Consider the following 22,798-nt stretch of genomic DNA (forward strand, 5'->3'; position numbering starts at 1 on the left):
TGAAAGTCAGAGTTACACAGAGAGGAGAGAGAGAGAGAGAGAGAGAGAGAGAGAGAGAGAGGTCTTCCATCCAATGGTTCACTCCCCAGTTGGCTGCAACGGCCAGAGCTGCACCGATCCAAAGCCAGGAGCCAGAAGCTTCTTCCAGGTCTCCCACGTGGGTGCAGGGGCCCAAGGACTTAGGCCATCCTCCACTGCTTTCCCAGGCCATAGCAGAGAGCTGGATCGGAAGAGGAGCAGCCGGGACTGGAACCGGCGCCCATATGGGATGCCGGCACTGCAGGTGGCAGCTTTACCCGCTATGCCCAGACCTTTGGGAATTTAGGGAGAGGAACATGGGCGCCCCATGCTTGCAGAAGGAAAGCAGGAGCCTTTAAAAGCCGGTTTGGGAAGCAAAAAGCTGGGCGGAGAGCTGGACCCCCGTGTCGTGTGTGTGTGTGACCAGGAGTGGCCGTAGGCCTGGGGGTCACGTGCAGGGAGGGTGGGAAGTTCTGAGAAGCCACAGAACACGGCGTGGGTGGGCCATCGGGAGCCATGGCGTCCGCCGCGAGCCGTGAGAAGGAACTAGCCGTGGGAAAAGCGCTCTCGGAGGGGGAAGAGCCGGGCCGCAGCGGGGAGGCAGAGAGCCGGCGGCCGGGTGGACGCGCTGGCGAGGCGGGGAGGCCACGAGGCGCGCCCAGGGGAGGTCGGCGTGGGCCACAACTTGGTAGGGTCGGAGGGGGAGTTTGGGTTTTCTTCTAAGCGCTCGGAGACACCATGGAAATGAGTGAGCGACGGGTTCCGGCTGCGGTGCAGGCTACAAACAACCCTGCTGGGAAGGAATCGGGGAGAGCCAGTCCCCCGCAGGCCCCGCTGCCGCACGGAGGGGTGCTGGCGGTGGCTGGGACCTGCACGGTCCTCCGTCGGGGGTCACTTTGCAGCCCAGGGCGCAGGAGGCAACCTAAAAATGCCTGCGAGCGGTTCTTGTTTGTCCCAGATCGGACGGCAGGGGGCGCTCGTGGTATCTTGGGAGTGCAGCCAGCGGGGTGGGGGTGGGGGGCCGCTCTGTCCCCTACAGCAGCACTGGACGGTCCCAGACCCAAAATATGGACAGTGCGGAGACTGAGAAACCCTGCACTTTTTAAACATGATGACTGTTTGGCTGATCGTTATTTGAAAGGCGGAGGCAGAGACAGAGAGGCAAGTCACTCTCCAAATAATTGAACCAGCCAGAACTGGGCCATGCCAAAGCCAGGAGCCGGGACGTCCACCTGGGTCTCCCACGTGGGCTGCCTCCCAGGGAATGCACCGGCCGGAAGTTGGGTCGGAGGCAGAGGCGGGGCCGATCCCAGGCCCTCCCATGTGAGAGGCGGGGATCCCAAGAGGGGTTTTAACCGCTACACAAAATGCCTGCTCCTAGTTGGTACTGATTTCAACTTTACTTTGAAGCAACTATGAAATCACAGGAAATTGCAAAGAAATGATGGGGGGCGTTCCCAGGAACCTTGAGCCCAGCCTCCCTCAGTGTCAGCTGACAGAAGTGTGGGTCAACGTGCAAAACGGGGAATCATGGTTGGTAGCTTGTGTGCTCTCGTTTGTTTTGAATAACTTTATTAAGATTTGTTTTGTTTATGTGAAAGGCAGAGTTACAGAGAGAGGGGGACAGAGACAGAGAGAGAGAGAGAGGTCTTCCATCCGCTGGTTTACTTCCCAAATGGCTGCAACGGCCAGGGCTGGGCCAGGCGGAAGCCAGGAGCCTGGAGCTCCATCCAGGTCTCCCACGTGGGTGCAGGGGCCCAAGCACTTGGGCCATCCGTCACCTGCTGCTCTCCCAGGTGCATGAGCAGGAGCTGGATCTGAAGTGGGGCAGCCGGGACTTGGATGGGGATGGTGGCGCTACAGGCGGCTTAACCCATCAGGGCACAACACCGGCCCCTTTATAATAACTGCTGGAACCGACCCACACCCTGGATGTGAGGACAAGGGCAGGATGGGGACAGGAGCCCCGTCCTGGCCTCTGTGTGCCAGCAGGAACTGGGGTCCCCCTATGGAGGTGTCCCAGCAGCTGGGGCGCTGTGGGCGGTGGGGCGCCTGGCGCATGCCGTACGTGCGGCTGACAGGGTGAGCACCGTGTCTCTGCATGATTGGGTCAGAGCAGTTTCCGGGCTGAGGGGCTGAGGGAACGTCTGGGAGACTTCATTTAGCTACGTTCCCCCCACCTCCGGCTGTGTCGTCACCGCCTGGCGTGCCTGCCAGCAACGTCAGCTTCAGATAGCGGGTGTTCCGATCACAAGTCAGTGTTGCCCAAGCGAGACGGGCGGGGGAGGGGAGATGGACGTGGACAGCGGCCTGGTGGGGGCCAGGGGTCAGTGTGCTCACCAGGTTGGATGAAGAGGTGGGGCAGAGACCAGCCCGGGATTGCCAGGTTTAGAACAAAAATGCAAAATGCCTCGTTACATTTAAATTCGGGAGTTTAAAAAAAAATGATTTTTTTGCCTTTTTTTTTTTTTTTTTAGTGCAAGTATATTGTACACAGTGTTTAGGGCAGGGAGCAAGACAGGCCACAGGGTGTCCGTTCTTTATCTGCAAATTTTATTGTGCACTCCAGCACGGAAGACTACTCCCTCCAAAACCCCTTCTTCTTCTGCCCCCCCCCACCACCACAGGGGCCTCCCCAGTGACAACTCTCACTTCTGCTTCCTCAATGACCAGGGCCCAGAGGGAGAGCCCCCACCCCCACCCCCACCCAGCCACAGCCTCCCGGAGCCAGACACAGCCTCCCCTCCCCTCCCACCAGCGGCATCTGGGGCAGGACCCCATCTAGCAGGCGGCGGGCAGAGAGCCACGTAGGCCAGGGGGCCGCGGGGGGGTGGGGGAGGCCCCAGCCACGAAGGGGGAGGGGGTCCCACCGCATCTGGGCTCCCTTCACGCCTCGGTTCCCAGGGCTCAGCTCCCGCCCTCGGCTTCCCCTTGGGTACAAGCACGGCTGGGGAATGCGAGGGTGCCGACCGTGCCCCAGTGCCTCCTAAAGCCACAATGCTGCTGCCTCTGCTGCTGTCCCTGCTGTCGGAGGGTAAGTGGGCCGGCGCCGCGGGGGCCTGGTCGGGGCTGGGGCTGCGGGTTGAGCCTCGGTCTGCCCACAGGGACCCGGGCTCAGGAGTACCGGCTGCAAGCGGCGAGCTCCGTGATGGTGCAGGAGGGCCTGTGCGTCTTCGTGCCCTGCTCCCTCACATACCCCCAGGACAGCTGGACTTCTGATACCCCGGCGTACGGCTACTGGTTCAGAAGCGAGACGCACACGATTTCCGGTTTCCCAGTGGCCACAAACCGCCCAGATAGGGAGGTACAGGCGGACACCCAGGGCCGATTCCTGCTCATGGGCGACCCCAGCCAGTACAACTGCTCCTTGCTGCTCAGAGAGGCGCGGAGGGAAGACTCGGGCTGGTACCTCTTTCGGCTGGAGAGAGGGCCCCAAGTGAAATACAATTTCAAGCAGTGGCTCTACCTGGATGTGGCAGGTGTGGAATCTGATGGGAAGCCCCGTCCCTCCCACTGGGGAAGGACCTGGGCCGGGCCAGAGGGGTTCCTCAGGGCACCCCTGGAGAGCTACACTGTCCCTCTCCCACAGCCCTGACTCAGAAGCCAGACATCTTCATCCCCGGGATGCTGGAGCCCGGGCAGCCGGCAAACGCCGTCTGCGTGTTTAAGTTGACCTCTGAGCACTGTCCAGCCCCGACCTTCTCCTGGACGGGGGCAGCCGTCTCCGCCCATGCAACCCAACCGCTGCGCTCCCACTTCTCAGTGCTCAGCCTTACCCCCCGGCCCCAGGACCAGGGCACCGGGCTCACCTGCCACGCAGACTTCGCGGCAAAGAGCACCCAGGAGACCGTCCACCTGCGCCTGGCCTGTGAGTGCGCAGGGGGCACGGGGAGGGAAAGGCGTGGCATTCCAGGTGCTCCCCCGCCCTGGGAGGCGGTGGCCACGCCGCAGGTCCTCTGGCCACTCCCGCTGCTGTGGCGCTGCTCGGTCACTTCTGCTCCCTGCTGGTCACCCTTGCCTTTCCCCGCAGGGGTCCTCTCTAGTGGTGGGAACAACACGCCCTCCCCTGCAGCCGCGTGAAGCCGCTGCCTGGGGTGCCAGCATCCCATCTGGGAGGTGCTGGTCCAGTCCCCGCTGATCCAGCTCCCTGCTAATGCGCCTGGGAAGGCAGCAGAAGGTGGCCCAAGTGCTGGGCCCCTGCCATCCACCGGGGAGACCTGGATGGAGCTCCAGCTCCTGCCATTGTGGCCATCTGCACACTGACCAGTGGATGGAAGATTCTCTCTCTCCCTCTCTCCCTCTCTCTCCCTCTCTCTCCCTCTCTCTCCCTCTCTCTCTCTCTCTCCCTGTCTCTCCCTCTCTCTCTCTCTCTTTCTCCCTCTCTCCCTCTCTTTCCCTTTCTCTCCCTCTCTCCCTGTCTCTCTCTCTCTCCCTCTCTCTCCCTCTCTCTCCCTCTCTCTCCCTCTCTCTCCCTCTCTCCCTGTCTCTCCCTCTCTCTCTCTCTCTTTCTCCCTCTCTCCCTCTCTTTCCCTTTCTCTCCCTCTCTCCCTGTCTCTCTCTCTCTCCCTGTCTCTCCCTCTCTCTCTTTCTCTCTCTTTCTCCCTCTCTCCCTCTCTCCCTCTCTTTCCCTTTCTCTCCCTCTCTCCGTCTCTCCCTCTCTCTCTCTTTCTCCCTCTCTCCCTCTCTCTCCCTCTCTTTCCCTTTCTCTCCCTCTCTCCCTGTCTCTCCCTCTCTCTCTCTCTCTTTCTCTCTCTCTCGTCTCCCTGTCACCCTGCCTTTCAAATAAATAAATACATCTTTATTTAAAAAATCCACACCCTGAAGTGAGCTGACGATCCTGTTGCAGATGCACCCAAAGACCTTGTCATCAGTGTTTCTTGGGACAAGGCATCAGGTACTGCGGGTCCTGGGCCAGTCCTCTTTGGGGGTGAGGGCCTCAGGGAGTGAGGGGTGTGCTCCTCTCTGAAGGGTCCCCCCACCCCGTCTCTGTCTCTCCCCCCAGCCCCGGAGCCCCTGGCAGGCGTCCGTCTCCTGGAAGCCCCGAAAGGCAGGTCCCTGCGGCTCCTCTGTGCGGCCGACAGCCAGCCGCCCGCCACGCTGACCTGGCTCCTGGGGGACAGAGTCCTCTCCCGCTCCCTGCCCTCGGGCCCCACGTCCCTGGCGCTGGAGCTGCCCGGGCTGGAGCCTGCAGATTCGGGGCACTACACCTGCCACGCTGCGAACGGGAGGGGCTCCCAGAACCGCAGCCTGGACCTCGCAGTACAGTGTGAGTGCGATCGGGGCTCGGCTCCACGGGGGGGGGGGGGGGGGGGGGGGCTGGGGACAGGGCAGGGCTGGAGCCCCAGGCTTCAGGGGCCCCTCTGCGGCCTTGGGGTGGTTGTGTCTGGGCCCCCTCCCTTCCCTAGTCCTCAGGGAGCTTCCTCTGCACAGACAGAAGCCCCGCCCCCCTGAGCTGCTCCCCGTCTCATTTCAGATCCTCCGGAAAGCCTGACAGTGATAGTTTCCCAAGGAAACAGGACAGGTGGGAGAGGGGCCCCAGCAGCCGGGGCCGGGGCCTCCTGGTGCCCGGCGTGGGGGTGGGGGCCGGGTGTCTGGAGTCGCGCGTCCACCCTGCTTCTTTCCTCCCCCAGTTCTGGAAAACCTTGGGAACGGCACGGCCCTCCCGGTCCTGGAGGGCCAGAGCCTGCGCCTGGTCTGCAGCACCCACAGCCAGCCCCCAGCCCAGCTGAGCTGGGCCCGGGGCACACAGACGCTCAGCCGCTCGCAGCCCTCAGAGCCGGGGGTCCTGGAGCTGCCGCGGGTGCAGCCGGAGCACGAGGGTGCGCTCACCTGCCTCGCCCAGAACCCGCTGGGCTCCCTGCGGGTTTTTCTGAGTCTCTCTGTTCAATGTGAGTCTGGGGGCCCCTGGGGCCAGAACCCCATGATATCAAGGACAGAGGGGGCCCTCTGCTGAGTCCTGTTCCTCCCCCCTCCCTCCCCGCAGACCCCCCACAGCTGCAGGGCCCCTCCTGCTCCTGGGAGGCCGGGGGTCTGTGCTGCAGCTGCTCCTCCCGAGCCCGGCCCGCCCCCTCCCTGCGCTGGCGGCTCGGGGAGCGGCTGCTGGCGGGGAACAGCAGTGGCAACAGCAGCCACGCCTCCTTCACCGTCACCTCCAGCTCTGCCGGGCCCTGGGCCAACAGCTCCCTGAGCCTCCGCGGGGAGCTGGGCTCCGACCTCAGGCTCAGCTGCGAGGCTCGGAACGTCCAGGGGGCGCAGAGCGTCAGCATCCTGCTGCTGCCAGGTCAGCGGCCCTCGGATGCCGAGGCTGTGTGGCAGGTGGGGGGAGGGGGCCTGTGGCCTGGGCAGATAGAGAGAACGGAAGACCTAAAGCCTGGGCTTTAGGTGGGGAGACGGGACGTGGCTGCGGTGTGATGATGCCGTGGACGCCTGAGTGCCCGGTGCAGAACGGGCTTGGCCAAGCCTCAACCCGCCCCCGCCCCCGCAGATGAGGGCCTGGCCTCCGTGGCATTCTCCAAGGGGGTCTACCTGGGCATCGGCGTCACCACCCTCCTCTTCCTCTGCCTCATCCTGATCATGTGAGTCGAGGGGCAGCCCTGCCCGGGTCTGGGGTCCTGGGGAGGGGAGGGGCCACAGCGCACGCCAAGGCGGGGCTCCTCCCCTCAGCGTGAAGATGCTAAGGAAGAAGCCGGCCCAGCCAGCGGTGCCGAGAGCCAAGGTGTCTCGGAGCAGCACCATCCTGGACTACATCAACGTGGTGCCCAAGGTGACCTGCCACCCCTCCTGCCTGGCACTAAAGCTGACGACCCCTCCCCCTTTCCTGACCCCGGCACTGCCGCCCTAGGAGACCTCAGCAAGTCCTCACAGCCTGCTGTGTTCCCCCCGAGAGTTAGCTTGGGGACAAGGACACAGACACCTGCTCAACATAGCCCCCACTCCATTATCACCATCGCCGGTGACATTACTAACCACGATTAACATTTTTTTTTTTTTAGATTTTATTTATTTATTTGAGAGGTAGAGTTACAGACAGTGACAGGGAGAGACAGAGAGAAAGGTCTTCCATCCACTGGCTATAGCTGGGCCAATCTGAAGCCAGGAGCCAGGAGCTTCTTCCAGGTCTCCCACATGGGTGCAGGGGCCCAAGGAGTTGGGCCATCTTCCACTGCTTCCCCAGGCCATAGCAGAGAGCTGGATCGGAAGTGGAGTCACTGGGATTAGAACTGTGCCCATATGGGATGCTGGCGCCACAGCGCTAGCCCCACAATTAACTTCTTAACCGTTACTATCACTGAGAGGTGGTATGTCTCAATTATTAAGAGTGTGTGTGTGTGTGTGTGTGTGTGTGTGTGTGTGTTGGGGGCGGAGTCTGAAGTCAGCCCACCTATTCAAACCCTGCTCTCCTCGCTGTGTGTTCCTGCCCAAAGCGCTCGGCTCCTCTGAGTCTCCGTTCCTTGACCTGGACCCCGGGGATCACGGTTGCACCTGCTTTCTAGGCTTATTCTAGGCGCTTAGCATCCTGTGCCTGTGAGGCATTCAGAACAGGGCCTGGGCCCTGGCGCGGGTTCAGGAGATGGCATCGCCCAGCTCGTGCGTCATCGGCCCAGGCTCTGGGAACCGCTGCTCTCCCCTCTGCTTCCGCCCCACACGTGTGATACAGACACCGCCGCTGCCGCAGCTTTCTCCCTGTGCTGGCTCCGTATTCAGTCCCGCTGTTAACACCCGCGGAGCTGCAGAGGGGGAAGGCTGGGTCGGCTGGGTGGATCGCTCGTCCTGGCTGCGGTGGCCAGTGCTGCTTGCACGCAGGACTGCAGACGGCTCTCGGACACACTCTCTTCCTGCCCCGCTCTGTTCCTTCGTGCCACTAGCCGCTAACGCATCCTTGTGCTTTGGTTGTCTGCTGTCTGCCCCGCCACCCGAGGGCTGTGACCCCCGGCCCGGAATCAGCGGAATCATTCTTGAACAAGTCCGTAAAGGGCGCCTGTTGCTCCCGCAGGTTCGGACTCAGAAGGCCAAGCCGGGCAGCCCTTCTCAGCCCGCTGCCCCGGGTGCCCACTCCCCAGAACCCAGGAGGAAGCAGAAGGGGCCCCACGGCCCAGCACCCACCGCGCCCCCGCAGGCCCCGCGATCCGAGTGTGGGCAGGAGGAACTCCATTACGCTGCTCTCAGCTTCCCAGGCCCCAGGCCCTGGGCCGCCTCCACGTCCGCCGAGACCCACGTGGACTATGCAGAAATCAAGTTCCACTGAGGGCTTTAGAACCGGGACGCTGGTGGCGGGTGGGGGCAGGTACAGCAATAAACAGGTTGCAGCGAACACAGTGCAAAGCGTCTGTCTGTGTCCTCCCGTAGGCTGTCCCATGCACGCCCAGGCATCTGGAACATCTTAACATATCTGTCACCAATGGCTCCTCCTCGGTCACCAGTGGGCCTTGGTTGCTGGCCAAAGCCTCCATCCGGGTACTGAATGAGATCAGGACCCAGCTCGGAACCTGGCCACCAGAAACCAGTGCACACAGACTCATTGTGTGGGATCATCCAACACAACCTTCTCACTTCATAGACAGGGTGGAGAGATGGGCCACAGTCCTGCCTTCGGTCGCCCGGCTGGGATCCAGACTCGGACAGACCCTGTAATGGGCAAGCACCTGCTGCCCCTTAGGCAGTCAGAGGCCGCCAGGTGGGCCTCGGGCAAAATGAGGAACTCTAGTAGCTCCGTAAAGGTTGAACGGTTCCGCTCGTCCCGCCCCACACCCTTCTGTTGCTAAACCTGGAGCATCTGTCTGACTTTGGAAACTATGACTGCGTTGCTAGGCAACCTGTCTGACCCGGGGTCAGGTACTTCACCAAAGGATGTGTTACAATCCCTACTTCTGGGCCAGTGCCGCAGCTCACTAGGCTAATCCTCCGCCTTGCAGCGCCAGCACACCGGGTTCTAGTCCCGGTCGGCGCGCCGGATTCTGTCCCGGTTGCCCCTCTTCCAGTCCAGCTCTCTACTGCGCCCCAGGAGTGCAGTGGAGGATGGCCCAAGTGCTTGGGCCCTGCACCCCATGGGAGACCAGGAGAAGCACCTGGCTCCTGCCTTCGGATCAGCGCGGTGCGCCGGCCGCGGCGGCCATTGGAGGGTGAACCAACGGCAAAGGAAGACCTTTCTCTCTCTCTCACTGTCCACTCTGCCTGTCAAAAATAAAAATAAAGATCCCTACTTCTGGACTTGGAAGGACCCTGTGCAAGCGAGCAGAACAAGGACTCGGTGCACACAAACCAGGCCCGAAGCCCGGAGGCCCAGCTCGACCTCGGGGTCCCCACTCCAGCCGGCTGATTGCGGACAACTCCAGGAAGTGTAAACAGAACCCAGCTCTGGGCTCTGGTGAACGCTGTGTGCGTACGCCCCTCCTTTAACACTGTCTTAGACGTTATGCCACTCTCCGGTCAGCTCTGATGATTAAAACAGGGGCTGGCTGGCGATGCAGGCCACGTCGGCACCTGCCAGCACCAGCGTCCGTCCCGTCTGAGTGCCGGCTCAAGGCCAGGCCGCTCCACCTCCGACCCAGCGGAAGACGCAGTGGGACGCAGTTCCAGACTCCTGGCTTTGGCCTGGCCCAGCCCCTGCCAGCGCAGGGGAGAGTGAACCAGCAACTGGAAGATAGATCTCTCTCTCTCCCCCTCTATGTAACTCTGCCTCTCAAAGAAGTAAATAAAATCTTTAAAAAAGAAAACTCAGCCCAGTCTTAATCGGAACCTCAATTTAAATGCCATCTCTCCCTTCCCCATCCGATAGGAGTTCCCCTCTAGAAGGGAAGTAGACCAGTTGGCTCGGAGATAATTTTTTTTTCTCTCTCATCATTTCCACTCCATTGTCTAGTTTCTCAAAGTAGTGGGGCCTAAGGGAGGAACAGCCGAACGGATCACGTGACTCTTGACCTAACTTTGCCACCGCGGTGACCTCTGCCGGCTGCAGCTGCTTCTCTGGCCCTCATGGCTGGCCCTGGGCAGGCAGGGGTCCAAGCACAGGCTCCCTTGTGCAGGCAGAGCACAAGGACTCGGGTGGGCCCGGTGAGCTTCTCTCCGCTCCTCAGTGTCCGCACGCGGGAGCCGTGCCCCTCCCCCAGTTCTTACCCTGCCGCCAACCCCACTTCGGGCAGACGCCGCACAGTTTCTTGGCGCCCTCTGCGGGGCAATACGCTCAAGCCCAGGGACCTCCCGACCTCCGGTGTGCCCACCCCCACCCGACCCCTGGGCAGTGCTTGGAGGCGGGGGCTTTGGGAGGTGATCAGGTGTTGAGGTTGGACCTGTTGTGCATGGCATTACAGAGAGACCCTGAGGGGTGGGCACTGCGCAAAGCCGGGACGACCCTGCTGGAGACGCCCACATCCCCTGGAGGCCGGCTGCACCCCAGAACGCGAGGAGGAGACCGCGGCTTATGAGCTGCCCACGTGGAGACCCCTGACAGCGGCTCGCGGACAGCCTGCGCGGTGGGTGCTGACCGCGCGGCTCCTGTCCTGCGGCCACGATCGCTCCAGGTGGGGATCCCCACCTCGGCCTCCACATGGCTCCCTGTCCGACATCTGTCCGCACCCCTGAAGCACTCCGCGTGTACTGGCCCCACCATCGCCCCGGGATGCCCGCGGGCCTCAGGGCCAGCACTCGCTGGTCTCTCGCTCCCCACATCATCTCCCAGCGATTCCCCCTCCCAAACGTCAGGGCCACGCTGCTCCCTCCACGCTCCAGCGACACCGGGAGCGTGCGCGCGCTGTCCGCAGGCGTGTGCTTACAACGTAGACACCGTGTGACACGCGTGGGGGGCTTCATAACACGCTGCACGCGGAGCCCTCGCAGGCGCTGCCCCCAAGGTGCGACTGAGGCTGGGGTGACCGCCCCGGGCGACACGGCCTCTCGGGGGGGCGGAGCCGGGACGCGGCGCCAATCCACACCCACCCACGATCGCGGTCTGACCCCTCTCTCTCTGTCCCCTCTGCCACTATGTCCGAGCCATCCGGCCCCCGCACAGGGCTGAACACATATCTAGCTGTGCTATGCACCTGCTGTTGAAATGTCTCCAGGGGCCAGCAGGTTAAGCCACCCGTGGGCGCCGCTCCACCTCCGAGCCAGCTCCCTGGCAGTGCGCCTGGGAGAGCAGCAGAGGGTGGCCCGAGTCCTTGGGCCCCTGCACCCACAGGGGAGACCGGATGCAGCCCCCGGCTCCTGGCTTCAGGCCGGGGCAGCCCCAGCCATCTGCAAGCCGACCGCTGCCCACCAGGGCACAACCGCGTGTCCCACCACTGCTCTGGGGCCTGTTTCCATCACTCCCCCGCCAGCTCTCGTGCCCGAGACGGGCTCGCTCCGCGTGGAAAATCCCTGCACCCTCCAAGGCCCCCCTGGTGGACGTGACGGCGCTGGGAGGGGCGCGGAGAGCGGAGACCCCCCCCCCCAGGCCTGGGAGCGCGCGAGGGAGGGGAGACGACCCCCAGCTCCAGGATGGGGGCGCAGAGGGGGTGTCAGGGCAGCGGGCGGGCAGGGGCCGGGAGAGGCGCCCCGAGGCTCCCAAGGGGTAGAGGTCGAGTGAGAGCCGAGGGCTCAGGGGGCAGCAGCGGCCCCGCCCCAGGTAAGGGGTGAGGGTCTGCGAGCCCCTGTGGACCCGGGCCGCCCCGAGGTTGACCCGAAGCGCTGCACGGGTCCACGGGGCTCCCCGGAGGCAGATGCCCGAGCCAGATTCTCCCGTCAGCCCGGGTCCGCGTCTCCCTTACAAGGTCTGCTCGCCCTCCAGGCCGCGGACGGGTCTTCCCCGTAGCTGCCGCCGCGGCCCACTGAAGCGAGAGCAAACAAAGAGCCGGGCAAACAGGCCTCACGAAGGCGCCAGCCAATCAGGGGGCGAGAGCGAGGGCGAGGGCGGGACTCAGAAAAGCAGCCAATCTGACGCCCTTCTCTCTAGGAAAGGGGCCGGTAAGGCGAGCTCTCCCGCCAATCAGAGCGCAAAGTGATGGCTCGCGTAGCGTCACGGAGCGCGCCCCCGCCCCCGACGCGGGAGTCGATTGGTCCCTTTTCAGAACTTGCCAGTCAATCCGAAACTGACAGATATTTCCTTAGCGACCGAAGATCCCGCCTCCGCTCCGATCGCAGTCGTAGAAACCGTGAAATAAGTCACCAGCGACCCGTCACGCTGGGATGACGTCATCGCGTGAAGACAGCGACCCGGAAAGCGTAACAGCTCGCCCAGAGCGGAGGGACGTGAGGCAACAAGATGGCGGGGCCTCGCCTGGAAATCTGAGGTCGGGGTTCTCGTCAGAGCGGCTGGGACGGAAAGAAACGCCCCGGGCGAAAGCCCTGAGCTTGGCCGCCCGGCGTCGCTCGCATCGTACAGCCCAGAGTGGCCCTGGCCCCGGGACTTCCTGCCCCCCCAGTAGAGCCTCCGACTGCCCAGTGCTCTCACGTCTTATGACGTCACACCTCTGCTTACCAACGTCATCGCAATACCGGAATTAGGAAATAGAGCTATCCAAAGTCTTGAGTGTAGCCTCTGACGTCCAACACGAATGCCCTCAACTATGAAAAAATTTTCTTTGCACCAAAATAAACGATGCGTGGATTTCAACATGTTTTTGCATCAAAATAAACTCTGAAGTCCATTTTTCCAAAAACTTTTGGAAATCTGTGATATCATGTGATATGGGGGAATTGGGCAGGGGGATAGGTAGGAACAGGCAGGCTAGGATCTACCAGCTCTGCATTTTAGCTCGACCCCCTTCCCCGTCAATCCAGCACACCCACTTTCCCGTGACGCCCCTGTCTCATCCAGGGCCAGGAAGGAGGAGATGCCATGATGGCCGCGTGGAAGTTATATTCCATATGGAGGTGCCATGAGACCCCGAGAAAGCTTAACTCCACCGCGTTCCTATACTCAATGAGGGCAGCGCCTGGGCCAGGCAGTGGGTCCTCCCCTGGCCTCCTCCCACTCTCTCTCCTCCTAGACAACTCTGTGGCCCTCACATGACAGCTCGCTCTGGGCGCAGTGGCCCACGCTCACGCGTGAACGTGTGTCCACTCTCTAATAAAGCCTGCTCTCACTTGTGCCTCCGCTTTGCATTCTTATCTCTGTGGGGGGAGAACCTGGAATAAACACTAAGATACAAGGGGCTGGCGTTGTGCCATAGTGGGCTAAGCCACCACCTGTGATGCCGACATCCCATACGGACACTGGTTCGAGTCCCGGCTGCTCCACTTCCCACCCAGCTCCCTGCTAATGCGCCTGGGAAAGCAGTGAAAGATGGCCCAAGTCCTTGGGCCCCTGCACCCACGTGGGAGACCTGGATGAGGCTCCTGGCTCCTGGTTTCGGCCTGGCCCAGCCCTGGCTGTTGTGGGTCTCCACTACAGACTATAGAGCTCGGTTGCCTGGGTTCGAATCCCAACTGGGCCACTCACGAGCTCTGTGACCACGGACACCTGTGACCCATGAAATCTGGGTTAGTATCAGTCACTACAACAGACTCCAGGTTAGAGAGCCACTGACCCTCACGGTGACCAGGAGAGACAGCAAGGGTGGCAGGTGGGAGAAGGCCGTGGAGACTGGATGGCTGCACGCCGCGTGGGAGCCCAGAAGCCGGCCAAGTCTAGTCAAGTGTGGACCTCAGAGGTCAGCTTCTTAGCTGCCGACGGACGATAAGAACACGGTGGGGGTGGGGGGACACGGTGCAGAGTTTATGGACTCTTCTGTGTTACCCATGCCTTTTCTGTAACTGCCAAAGTACTGCACAACACAACACTGCTACGAGGCTAAGACTCCCAGCCCACCTGTTTTCCGCTCTGCCTCAGGAGCGGCCCAAGGCCCTCGTGCCCCCGCCTGGACTATCCCTCTGCTACTAAAGTATTAACTCTAAGGACCCCGGCGGGAATGGGGCGTGGGAGGAATGGGGCGCCCAGGACTCCTGGGTCCGAGTTGGGAGCCTGGAGTTCTCAGGTATGAAAGAGCGGGCCGGAGGCCTGGATTCCAGGGTCTGACGGAGGAGGCTGGGGCGTAGAGCCCTTGGCCTGAGCCGGGAAGGAGCTGGGGACTTGGACCCCGGAGTCCCAGGGCGGAGGGGTTTGCGTGCCGGGAAGCGGCCGCTCAGTAACTAGACCCGGCCAGGGGCCTGCACCCTGCGCGCTCCGGGAGCCACGCCCCGTCTCTGGCCCAGCGCTCCCCTGAGGCCCTGGGCCGTGGAAGTTGCTAGAAGACGCTGAAACACCTCCCCTCCCCCAGTGAGGATGGAACAGCCAAAGGACGGGCCTGAGTCCGAGAGGTGAGTTGGACAGGCCCCGAGAAGGGGAAGGGACGGCCAGCGAGAGAGGTCGCCCCGCAGCCCTGGAGGGCATCAGAAAAAATAGGGGGGGGGGGGGCGGGTATGATCACATAGAAGCGAACCTTGCAGGGTTTTGGTGACGGAGCTGAGCGAGAGGCCTAGAAATAGGGAGAGAGTTGGAAACACGTTTGTCAGGCAGGAAGCCCGGGACAGCCGTACGGATGGACAGCCACTGTCCGTGTGGATGGAGCACACGCCAGGCGCGGCCCTTCCACTGGTACCGACCAAAGCCGTCTTGAGTGCGAAGAATGCGGGATCCCCACGGTGAATGAGACTGGGGTGCGAGCTGAGCGCCGAGTGACGCTGGGGTTCCTGGCAGAGTCGCTGTCGCGATCAGGAGGGGACGGTGAGAAGTCAGAGGTGGGCCCAGGCGGGGAGACAGGTGCAGACAGCCAGGCAGCGGGACGGTGGAGACGGGGAGCCCCTGTCACCTGCCTTCTCGCCCTAGGAACAACCTGCCCCTGCCGTCGCCTGGGACTGAGTCATGGCCCCCTGCGCCCGGCCCAGCCCTGCCAGCTTCCCTCCTCGGCACCCCAGACCCAGCCCACCTGGGGCTCCCCGAGAGCCTGGCCTCGGTGACGGTCCCCATCCGCCTGGACGCCCTGTCCTACCTCCTGCACAGCGCCCTCCTGGGGGCCTACAACCTGCAGCAGTCTCTGCCTTCCTGTGCCTGCTCCGCCCACTCCTGCTGTCCCCAGCCCTGCACTGCCAAGAGGCCGCCCAGGGGACGCGGCGGCGAGTGGGAAGCCTGGCGCAGGCCGGGCCGAGGCCAGGCCCATCAGCGGTGGGGCTCCGGGAGGGCTGAGCAGCCAGAGAGGGGCTGGCAGGGTGGGCCTGGGGCTGGCCCCAAGACCCGATCCATGACACCGCCATCGCCGCCGCCGCCGCCCACCCAGGATTGGAAAAAGGAAGAGCCACCCCTGGAGACGCCACCCGCTACTGAGGACTGGGAGACAGAGTACTAGGACCCTGCGGGGTCCGGCCCCCAGGCCTCTTGTCCCCCCACCCCACCCCCAGGGGGTTTCTCCTGGAGCCCAGGGGAACCTAAGCCTTGTGAGATTAAACCCCAAGTTCGCATGTCCCCACCCCCTAAGCTACAGCCTCAGGGCTGAGTCCGACAAGTTCCCTGGTGGAACTTGGAATCCCAAGCCAGCCAGAAGCCCTGCACCTCCCCACCCGCCGTGCCTACACCCACCCCTGCCCGCTCTGACACCAGTGGCACCTGCGGCCAGCGCCCTACCCTCATCCCTCGCCCCGCTCCTGAGCTGGAAGCCGGTCCCTTGGCGTCTCCAACCCCAATCCCATCTGTGCTCTCCTGACTGTATTCCCAAGCCCTTGCTTCCCTTCTTCTCCCCAATCCCATGCCCTCAACCCTTGCCCCCACCTGCCGCCCAGCTCTCTAGCCTCATTCCTGACCCACCCAGGAGTCACCTCTAACCCCATCCTGAGCTCTAGCCCCAAGCCAGGCCCAGTCTCCAAACTCCCCCTCCTCCCCTTGGCCCCTCCCCACAAGGAGCCCATTGGTCCAGCATAGCTCCCGCCTCCACACACCTGTAGCCCCCGCCCCCTGCTCTGTTTGTGCTCCTTGACTGACAATAAATGGAGAGCTGCCGCTGTCTCCTGTGTGTGCTCCCTTAGCAGTTGGGCTGGCCCGGGGGGGGTGCTGTGAGCAGGGCTTGTGGAGAGGGAAGAAGGGTCACGGAGCGGGGCCGCCCGGGAGCCCCTGGATCCCTGCTTCAGCGCATTCCACTTGGGGCCTCTGCCACCGCTGCATTTCTGCCTGCTGGAAGCTGCTGGGTGGCGGGGCCATTGTGGGGGAGGCTTAAGGGATTTGGGGGATCCACGGGGCCAGAGAGGCCCGCATCCTGGCACAGCTCAGTCCGCACAGAGGGGCCGAGGCAGAAGGAGGGCTTGGGGCAGGTTCTGCCACTCAGGTAGGCACCAAGCACGGGACTTGCAGCCCCTTCTTCCCCAAGACCCAGGGCTGCAGGCCCCCGGCTCCCTCCCCTCCCCTCCCAGGGACCCAGGAGTCCAGGCCCCCAGCCTTCTCTACCCCAGGACCCAATGCCGCTTTCTGCCAGGGTCCTGGGAGCCCACTCCCCACCCCCTCCCCCCCAGCACCACTTCTCCCAGGAGCCAGGAGTCTGGCTCCCCACCCCCTCACTCCCCTTCCCTGCAGGTCACCATGTACAGCTTCATGGGCGGAGGCCTCTTCTGTGCCTGGGTGGGGACCATCCTCCTGGTGGTGGCCACGGCGACAGACCACTGGATGCAGTACCGGCTGTCGGGGTCTTTCGCCCACCAGGGCCTGTGGCGGTACTGCCTGGGTAGCAAGTGCTTCCTGCAGACGGAGAGCATAGGTGAGCCTCGGGGCTTGGGGGGAGGTCTGGGATCGGAGCCCGAGGACCCCCTGAGTTCCGGAGGGAGAGGCCTGTGGCACAGAGAGGGAAAGGGACCACCCCAAGGCCACTCGGCAGGGAGGAGACAGAGGTGGGATTTCAGGGTGTTCAGAAGCCGGGAGGACCCTCAATATGGCAAAGACTAGGCAAAGTGGCTTGTACCACCTGCAGGGTGCCAGGCCAGCCGTGTAGTAAGTTTATATTTATAGACATACTGGTTTGTATGAGTAAGACTTGACCTCAAATAGCCATTCTCTTGAGGGGGTTGGGGGATGTGACAGGCCTGGGCGGGAGGCATTGACTAATACATTAATGTTACATTGTACCGTATATTGTATAATAATCATACATGATATACATTGTATATATGTATGGGAGACATAGGGCCTTTGCCAAATGTGGGGCAGCCAGGGCAACTCCTGGCCACTTCTCTCATACGTGTATACAATATACATTATGTAATAAATCAATCGTATAAAATATGCCTCATGTACTGTATTCCCGGAAGGCTGTTCAAAAAGTTCGTGGAAAATGCATATTGTGAAAAAACTATGCAAGGACCTCAACAATATTTTGGCATTAAAATAAACGGAACTTTCATTCCACTTCTCCACGAACTTTTTGACGCACTGTTGTAGAGGTGTTAGTAAGTTACGAGTATATTGTATGTTACCACGACTGTTATGGTAACGACCGGCTGTGCATTTTTCTACACACTTTCCCTGGGTTAACTCCTTTCCCTGTCCCTGAACTAAGAGAGCCATTCGATGGTTTAGCTGATAAGACTTGACCTCCAGCGGTCATTCTCCGAGGGGGGATGGGAGAGCTGTCACCTGTCCTGTTTCATGAGCCAGCCCCAGGGAGACAGCAGGACACCTGTGCGCCCCAGGAGGTCAGCTGCAGCAGGGGCAGTGGCGAGGCTGGCCCTGGCTGGCGGCTAAGTGGAGCAGGAGCCCTCACCTTGCTGGATCCAGGGGCTCGACCCAGATGTGCCTTTTATTGGCTCTGCCTCAGTTTTGTTTTAAGTTTCCGAATCCGTGGCTGGCATTTAAAACATCTGGAGGGTTCTACATCCACACCTGGACCTGCAGTCCTTTTTGACAAAGAAAACCCCCATTTCACACGCCCCCTCCTGGCACCCCCCGCCTCCGGCAGCGGGCTCTGAGCAGCAGCGGCCTGTTTGAAACAGGGTGCCCCCTTCACGGGCCCGTTAGGAGGCAGAAGCCGCACAGGAAAGATTTTCGGATGGGCGGTACTCGGACCGCTGGCACCCGGCGCATCATGGCCGGGCCACCCCAGCCTCCGCCCGGCTGCTGCGCCTGGCAGAGCCCGTGCTCTGGCTTTGTAGCAGTAAGCAGGGTGAAAAGTGTGCTCTCCACTGGGGCGCCAGCGCCGCCACACAGAGGACAGAGGCCAGCAGGCACCCAGAAGCCCTCCAGGCTTTCAGGTTCTCAGAGCCAACAGCCTTCAGGTGCTGGGGCTGCCTGACAGAGCCCCAGGAGGGGGGCTTGAGCAGCAGAAATGGGTGGGAGGCTAGACTTGCATCACTGAGGTGAGGCCGCACCTTCCTCTGGAGGATGGCGAGATGAGCCCATTCTGTGTCTCCCCTAGCAGCCGCTGGCCGTCTTCCGTGTTCTTTGCTTGTGGGAGCCGCACCCCGGGTGGTCCCTGCCTTCATCCTTACATGATGCTTTCCGTATGCGTGTACGTGTGTTGGAATTCTGTCTTGTAACATAAAAAATATCACCGATTTCATCTGCAGCAACCCCGTTTCCAGATAAGCTAGCAGCACGGGTTAGAAATTAAAACCTAGAAAGACAAGACGCTGAGGTCACCATTCAAGCCCTAGCAGCACGAGGCACGAGACTGCGTTTCGCAAGCAGCCCTGGATTTTCCTCTGGGCAGCAGCTCCCGGCTCGAGCTAAGATGATGTTTGTCCCAGGTGCTCCGAGAGACACAAGAGCCCTGTGGCCCAGAGCGTGGGCTTGGAGCCTGGGTTTCAATTTTTTTTTTTTTTTTTTTGACAGGCAGAGTGGACAGTGAGAGAGAGAGACAGAGAGAAAGGTCTTCCTTTGCCGTTGGTTCACCCTCCAATGGCTGCCACAGCCAGCGCGCTGTGGCTGGCGCACCACACTGATCCGAAGGCAGGAGCCAGGTGCTTCTCCTGGTCTCCCATGGGGTGCAGGGCCCAAGCACTTGGGCCATCCTCCACTGCACTCCCGGGCCACAGCAGAGAGCTGGCCTGGAAGAGGGGTAACCGGGACAGAATCCGGCGCCCTGACCGGGACTAGAACCCGGTGTGCCGGCGCCGCAAGGTGGAGGATTAGCCTGTTGAGCCGCGGCGCCGGCCGGGTTTCAATTCTAAGCCCTGCTTCTGACTATGGGACCTGGGCAAGTTTGCTTCACCTCTCTGAGCCTTGGTGTATCTCCGCTGATAACAAAGAGGCTAAAAACGGTGCTTCCAGCACAGGGCCCTGCAAGGAATAAATAAAATGGTGCTTGGGAAGAGAGCCTGGCACAGCTGGAAGTTGCTAACTGAAAGAAGAGATGAGCAGTGCTCCCAGGGCATCTCCTGGATGGCTGGTCCTGAGAGAAACTCAAGAAAGGATTGGTTGAGTGCTGGGCATTCAGTTGGCCAGTGCACTTAGTGAGCACCTATTATGTCCCAGGGGCTAAGCGTGCTGGGGAGTCAGCAGTGAATGAGATGCCAAGGTCCTCGTTCTTACAGAGCTGAGAACTTAGTTGGGGAGAGACAGATTGCACACATGAGCTGAACACCAATAAACAGGGCGGAGTCAGCCACTGGCCAATGGACAAGAAGAAAATGAAAGTGAAATGTGACTGAGGGTGGTGACGGGCTAGCAGGTGATATGGGACTCTGCATTCCATCATTCACCCAGCAAGCATTTTCCCCAGAGGGGAGACAGCCCAGGGCAGGCAGAACTGGAGCTACGCGTAAGCCAGATGCCTGGCGGTGGAGGGGGAGGAGGAGTTTGTGTTTGCAGAGGTGAGGGAGGAGCTGGGTGCGGGCTATGGAGAAGGGAAAGGCAGCCTGGTCCCCGAGGTAGTGGCATTGCCCAGCGGGGGGAGGAGGCCTGGGCGTGACGCAGGTGCTCCCACAGCGTACTGGAACGCCACCCGGGCCTTCATGATCCTGTCTGCTCTGTGCGCCACCTCCGGCATCGTCATGGGCATCCTGGCCTTCGCTCAGCAGTCCACCTTCACCCGCCTCTCCCGGCCTTTCTCTGCCGGCATCATGTTTTTTGCCTCCAGTGAGTGGTCCCCCCACCCCATCCCTCTCCTCACTCCCACCTCCCTACCCATCTTCAACCCCCACCCATCACCCCAGCACTGCTCCCACCCCCTCCACCTCCTCATTCCCTATCCCAACCCCAAACCCAACTCCATGAGTATGCCTAACTCCACCACGTTCTGACGCCAGCTACACCACAGCCTTGAGGGCACAGCCCCCAGCCCACCCATCTGTCACCCACACCGTGGACCAACTGGCTACACGTTCGGGGCTTCCCAAGACCCAGTCAGGATCAAAACCTGGCTGGAAGCTCACAGAACTCAGCCAAGTGCTCTCCTTACAGCCACGGGACACACTCAGGTCCACACACACGAGGACACACACAGAGCAAAGCCCCTTGGGCTCAGAGACCACCCACCCAGGGAATTGGATGGGCTCCCAGGCCAGCTTCAGTTCCCACCAAGCTTTGGTGCCCAAGGGTTCATTGGAATTGCATGGAGTGGACATGGTCTTTGACGAAACTTACTGTCCAGCTCCCCTCTGCTGTCCAGGGGTGGAGCTGGTGTCAGGTGCCTCAAAGCCAAGGCTGGTCTCTCTGGTGCCCATGAGTCATCGTGTCCATTAGCAGAAGCTCAGGTGAACAGCAGGGACTCTCGTGTTGCTCGAGAAATTCCAAGGATTCAGGGCTTCTTCCCTAGCAACTAGGGACAACCATCAGGAAAACACTTCATGGTGGCACAACCCTGCCCCACCCCCATGCCAACCCCACCCCTACTCCCGCTTTCAACTCTGCCCCACCCGTACCATGACGCCATCCCCTACCCAACTCACCTCTACTCCTGTCCCCAGCCTCACTCCCCACCCCCATCTCCAAGCCCAACCCCAGCCCCGGTCCCATCCACACCTTCCCAACCGACCCCAGCCCCGGTCCCGTCCACACCTTCCCGCCCTCTCTCCCCAGCCCCGGTCCCGTCCACACCTTCCCGCCCTCTCTCCCCGACCCCAGCCCCGGTCCCGTCCACACCTTCCCGCCCTCTCTCCCCAGCCCCGGTCCCATCCACACCTTCCCGCCGACCCCAGCCCTGGTCCCATCCACACCTTCCCGCCCTACCCCAGCCCTGGTCGCAACCATACCTCCCCGGCCTCTCTCCCCAGCCCTTTTCGTCCTGTTGGGGCTGGCCATTTACACCGGAGTCACCGTCAGCTTCCTCGGCCGCCGCTTCGGGGACTGGCGTTTCTCCTGGTCCTACATCCTGGGCTGGGTGGCTCTGCTCATGACCTTCTTCGCAGGTAGTGGGGCCGAGGGGTGGGAAGGCTGGGGGGTGACATGACAGCGGGGGTGGGGGGACCCACACAGACTCCACAGCACTGAGTCTGAAGGCGGGCTCCATGCCTGGGATGGGGGGGGGCAGGCCGTGGACAGCCCAGGGAGGAAGCGTGCGCGGTGTTGGGGTCTCCTGGGGGTGGGAGCAGGTGTCGATTGGGATCTGCTTTCACACAGGGATCTTCTACATGTGCGCCTACCGGATGCATGAGTGCCGGCGCCTGTCCACACCCCGCTGAGCCCAATCGGAGCCCCCGACTCCATCTGGAAGGAAAAAAATGCAGTCGCTGAAGAGGAGGGGGAGGGTCTAGAGGCCAGAAATCCTGGTTTCTGGGAGCATGACGGGGCTCACTCCTGGGCCAGGGTGGGGGCCCCTGACTCCTGTGTCCCAAGGAGGAAGGAGGAAGAGTGGGGCCTGGTGGGAGGGAGTGGAGGAGACGCAAGGCCCCCGCCTGCCAGGCAGGTGTTAGAGATGTGGGATATCCTGTAGAGTGACATTTTGGGATCTAATAAACCTGACGTGAAACTACCAAAGTGTGCAGCCTGAGTGGTCAGGGTGGGGCGAAGCAGCCGTGGGTGGGGTAGGGGCGCCGTAGGGGTTGGCGGTCGGGACACAGAGAAATCACCAGGACTTAACCACAGTGCAACTTCTAGGAGATGGATGTGTAGGAGAAAAGACAAAGGAAAAACTGCTGTGAGGCCACAAGCCTGCTTGCTCCCCCCTCCAGCCAGCTGTCGCCACCCCCCCAGAAAACCAGAACTCCAGCCCCCACCTGTGTCTTTTCACACACTGCCCGGACCTTCCCTGCCTGTCTCTTTATTCCCGGATTCCTTAGTTTCTGCAGAAACTGGTGCCCACTAACGTTGAGAGGTACTGAGGCCCAGCCTATCACAGTAAGACAACTTACCAAGATCAGTTATAGCCAAGAGTGTTTACTGGGGCTGGTGCTGTGGTGTAGCAGGTAAAGCTGCCACCTGCAGCGCCCGCATCCCATATGGCCGCCGGTTCTAGTCCCAGCTGCTCCACTTCCAGTCCAGCTCTCTGCTGTGGCCTGGGAAAGCAGTAGAAGATGGCCCAGGTCCTTGGGCCCCTGCACCCACAGGGGAGACCCGGAGGAAGCTCCTGGCTCCTGGCTTCGGATGGGTGTAGCTCCGGTCATTGCAGCCACTTGGGGAGTGAACCATTGGATGGAAGACCTCTCTCTCTCTCTCCTCGCTCTTTCTGAGAGAGTAGAAGTATTTGTGAATAGAAGTATTTACTGGGCTTTATTCCAGTAAGATTTATAGGAATTGCACTGATGGTGTAACTCAAGACTCATATGTGTAACTACTCACTCAACATTTCCACTCGAAGAGACACCTCAAATGTCACAGATCTAAAAACAGCTCCCTGATCACTTGCTCAGCGCTGCCCCCTGCCCAGTGCTCTTCCCACGGTGGGGCCCAGTGCTCCTCCCACGGTGGCCTCTGTCT

General features: G+C 61.6%; 3 protein-coding genes across 4 annotated transcripts; all 3 read left to right on the plus strand.

The window, feature by feature from the left end:
• The first annotated feature begins 2,327 nt into the window (after positions 1-2,327).
• On the plus strand, positions 2,328-9,209 carry SIGLEC10 (sialic acid binding Ig like lectin 10). Of its 2 annotated transcripts, XM_070062931.1 has the most exons (12): positions 2,328-2,825; positions 2,923-3,052; positions 3,123-3,497; positions 3,608-3,886; positions 4,865-4,912; positions 5,021-5,284; positions 5,492-5,539; positions 5,649-5,906; positions 6,002-6,298; positions 6,503-6,593; positions 6,682-6,781; positions 8,012-9,209. In XM_070062931.1, exons 2-12 carry the CDS (start codon positions 3,016-3,018, stop codon positions 8,261-8,263), a joined length of 2,049 nt encoding a protein of 682 aa, XP_069919032.1. In that variant the 5' UTR covers positions 2,328-2,825; positions 2,923-3,015; the 3' UTR covers positions 8,264-9,209. The 2 variants fall into 2 exon arrangements, with proteins under 2 accessions (XP_069919032.1, XP_069919033.1); XM_070062932.1 differs by lacking the exon at positions 6,002-6,298 and having other exon boundaries at positions 2,330-3,052.
• A 4,967-nt stretch (positions 9,210-14,176) lies between these two features.
• Positions 14,177-15,498, plus strand: C18H19orf84 (chromosome 18 C19orf84 homolog). Its single transcript, XM_070062962.1, has 2 exons — positions 14,177-14,289; positions 14,798-15,498. Exons 1-2 carry the CDS (start codon positions 14,255-14,257, stop codon positions 15,312-15,314), a joined length of 552 nt encoding a protein of 183 aa, XP_069919063.1. The 5' UTR covers positions 14,177-14,254; the 3' UTR covers positions 15,315-15,498.
• A 711-nt stretch (positions 15,499-16,209) lies between these two features.
• LIM2 (lens intrinsic membrane protein 2) lies at positions 16,210-21,854 on the plus strand. The gene is given in 5 exon segments (NM_001099962.1): positions 16,210-16,283; positions 16,529-16,709; positions 19,871-20,020; positions 21,157-21,291; positions 21,503-21,854. Coding segments are annotated over 4 exon segments (522 nt in total). The 5' UTR covers positions 16,210-16,283; positions 16,529-16,534; the 3' UTR covers positions 21,565-21,854.
• Positions 21,855-22,798: the final 944 nt, after the last annotated feature.

Source organism: Oryctolagus cuniculus, chromosome 18 (genome assembly GCF_964237555.1).
Source record: "Oryctolagus cuniculus chromosome 18, mOryCun1.1, whole genome shotgun sequence".
Classification (NCBI taxonomy): Eukaryota; Metazoa; Chordata; class Mammalia; order Lagomorpha; family Leporidae; genus Oryctolagus; species Oryctolagus cuniculus.

Coding starts and splice junctions, on each gene's coding strand:
- SIGLEC10 (XM_070062931.1), top strand. CDS start 3,016: ATGCTGCTGCCTCTGCTGCTGTCCCTGCTGTCGGAGG. Junction 6,299..6,502: donor CAGCATCCTGCTGCTGCCAG/GTCAGCGGCCCT, acceptor CCGCCCCCGCAG/ATGAGGGCCTGGCCTCCGTG. Junction 6,594..6,681: donor CTCTGCCTCATCCTGATCAT/GTGAGTCGAGGG, acceptor TCCTCCCCTCAG/CGTGAAGATGCTAAGGAAGA.
- C18H19orf84 (XM_070062962.1), top strand. CDS start 14,255: ATGGAACAGCCAAAGGACGGGCCTGAGTCCGAGAG. Junction 14,290..14,797: donor GACGGGCCTGAGTCCGAGAG/GTGAGTTGGACA, acceptor TTCTCGCCCTAG/GAACAACCTGCCCCTGCCGT.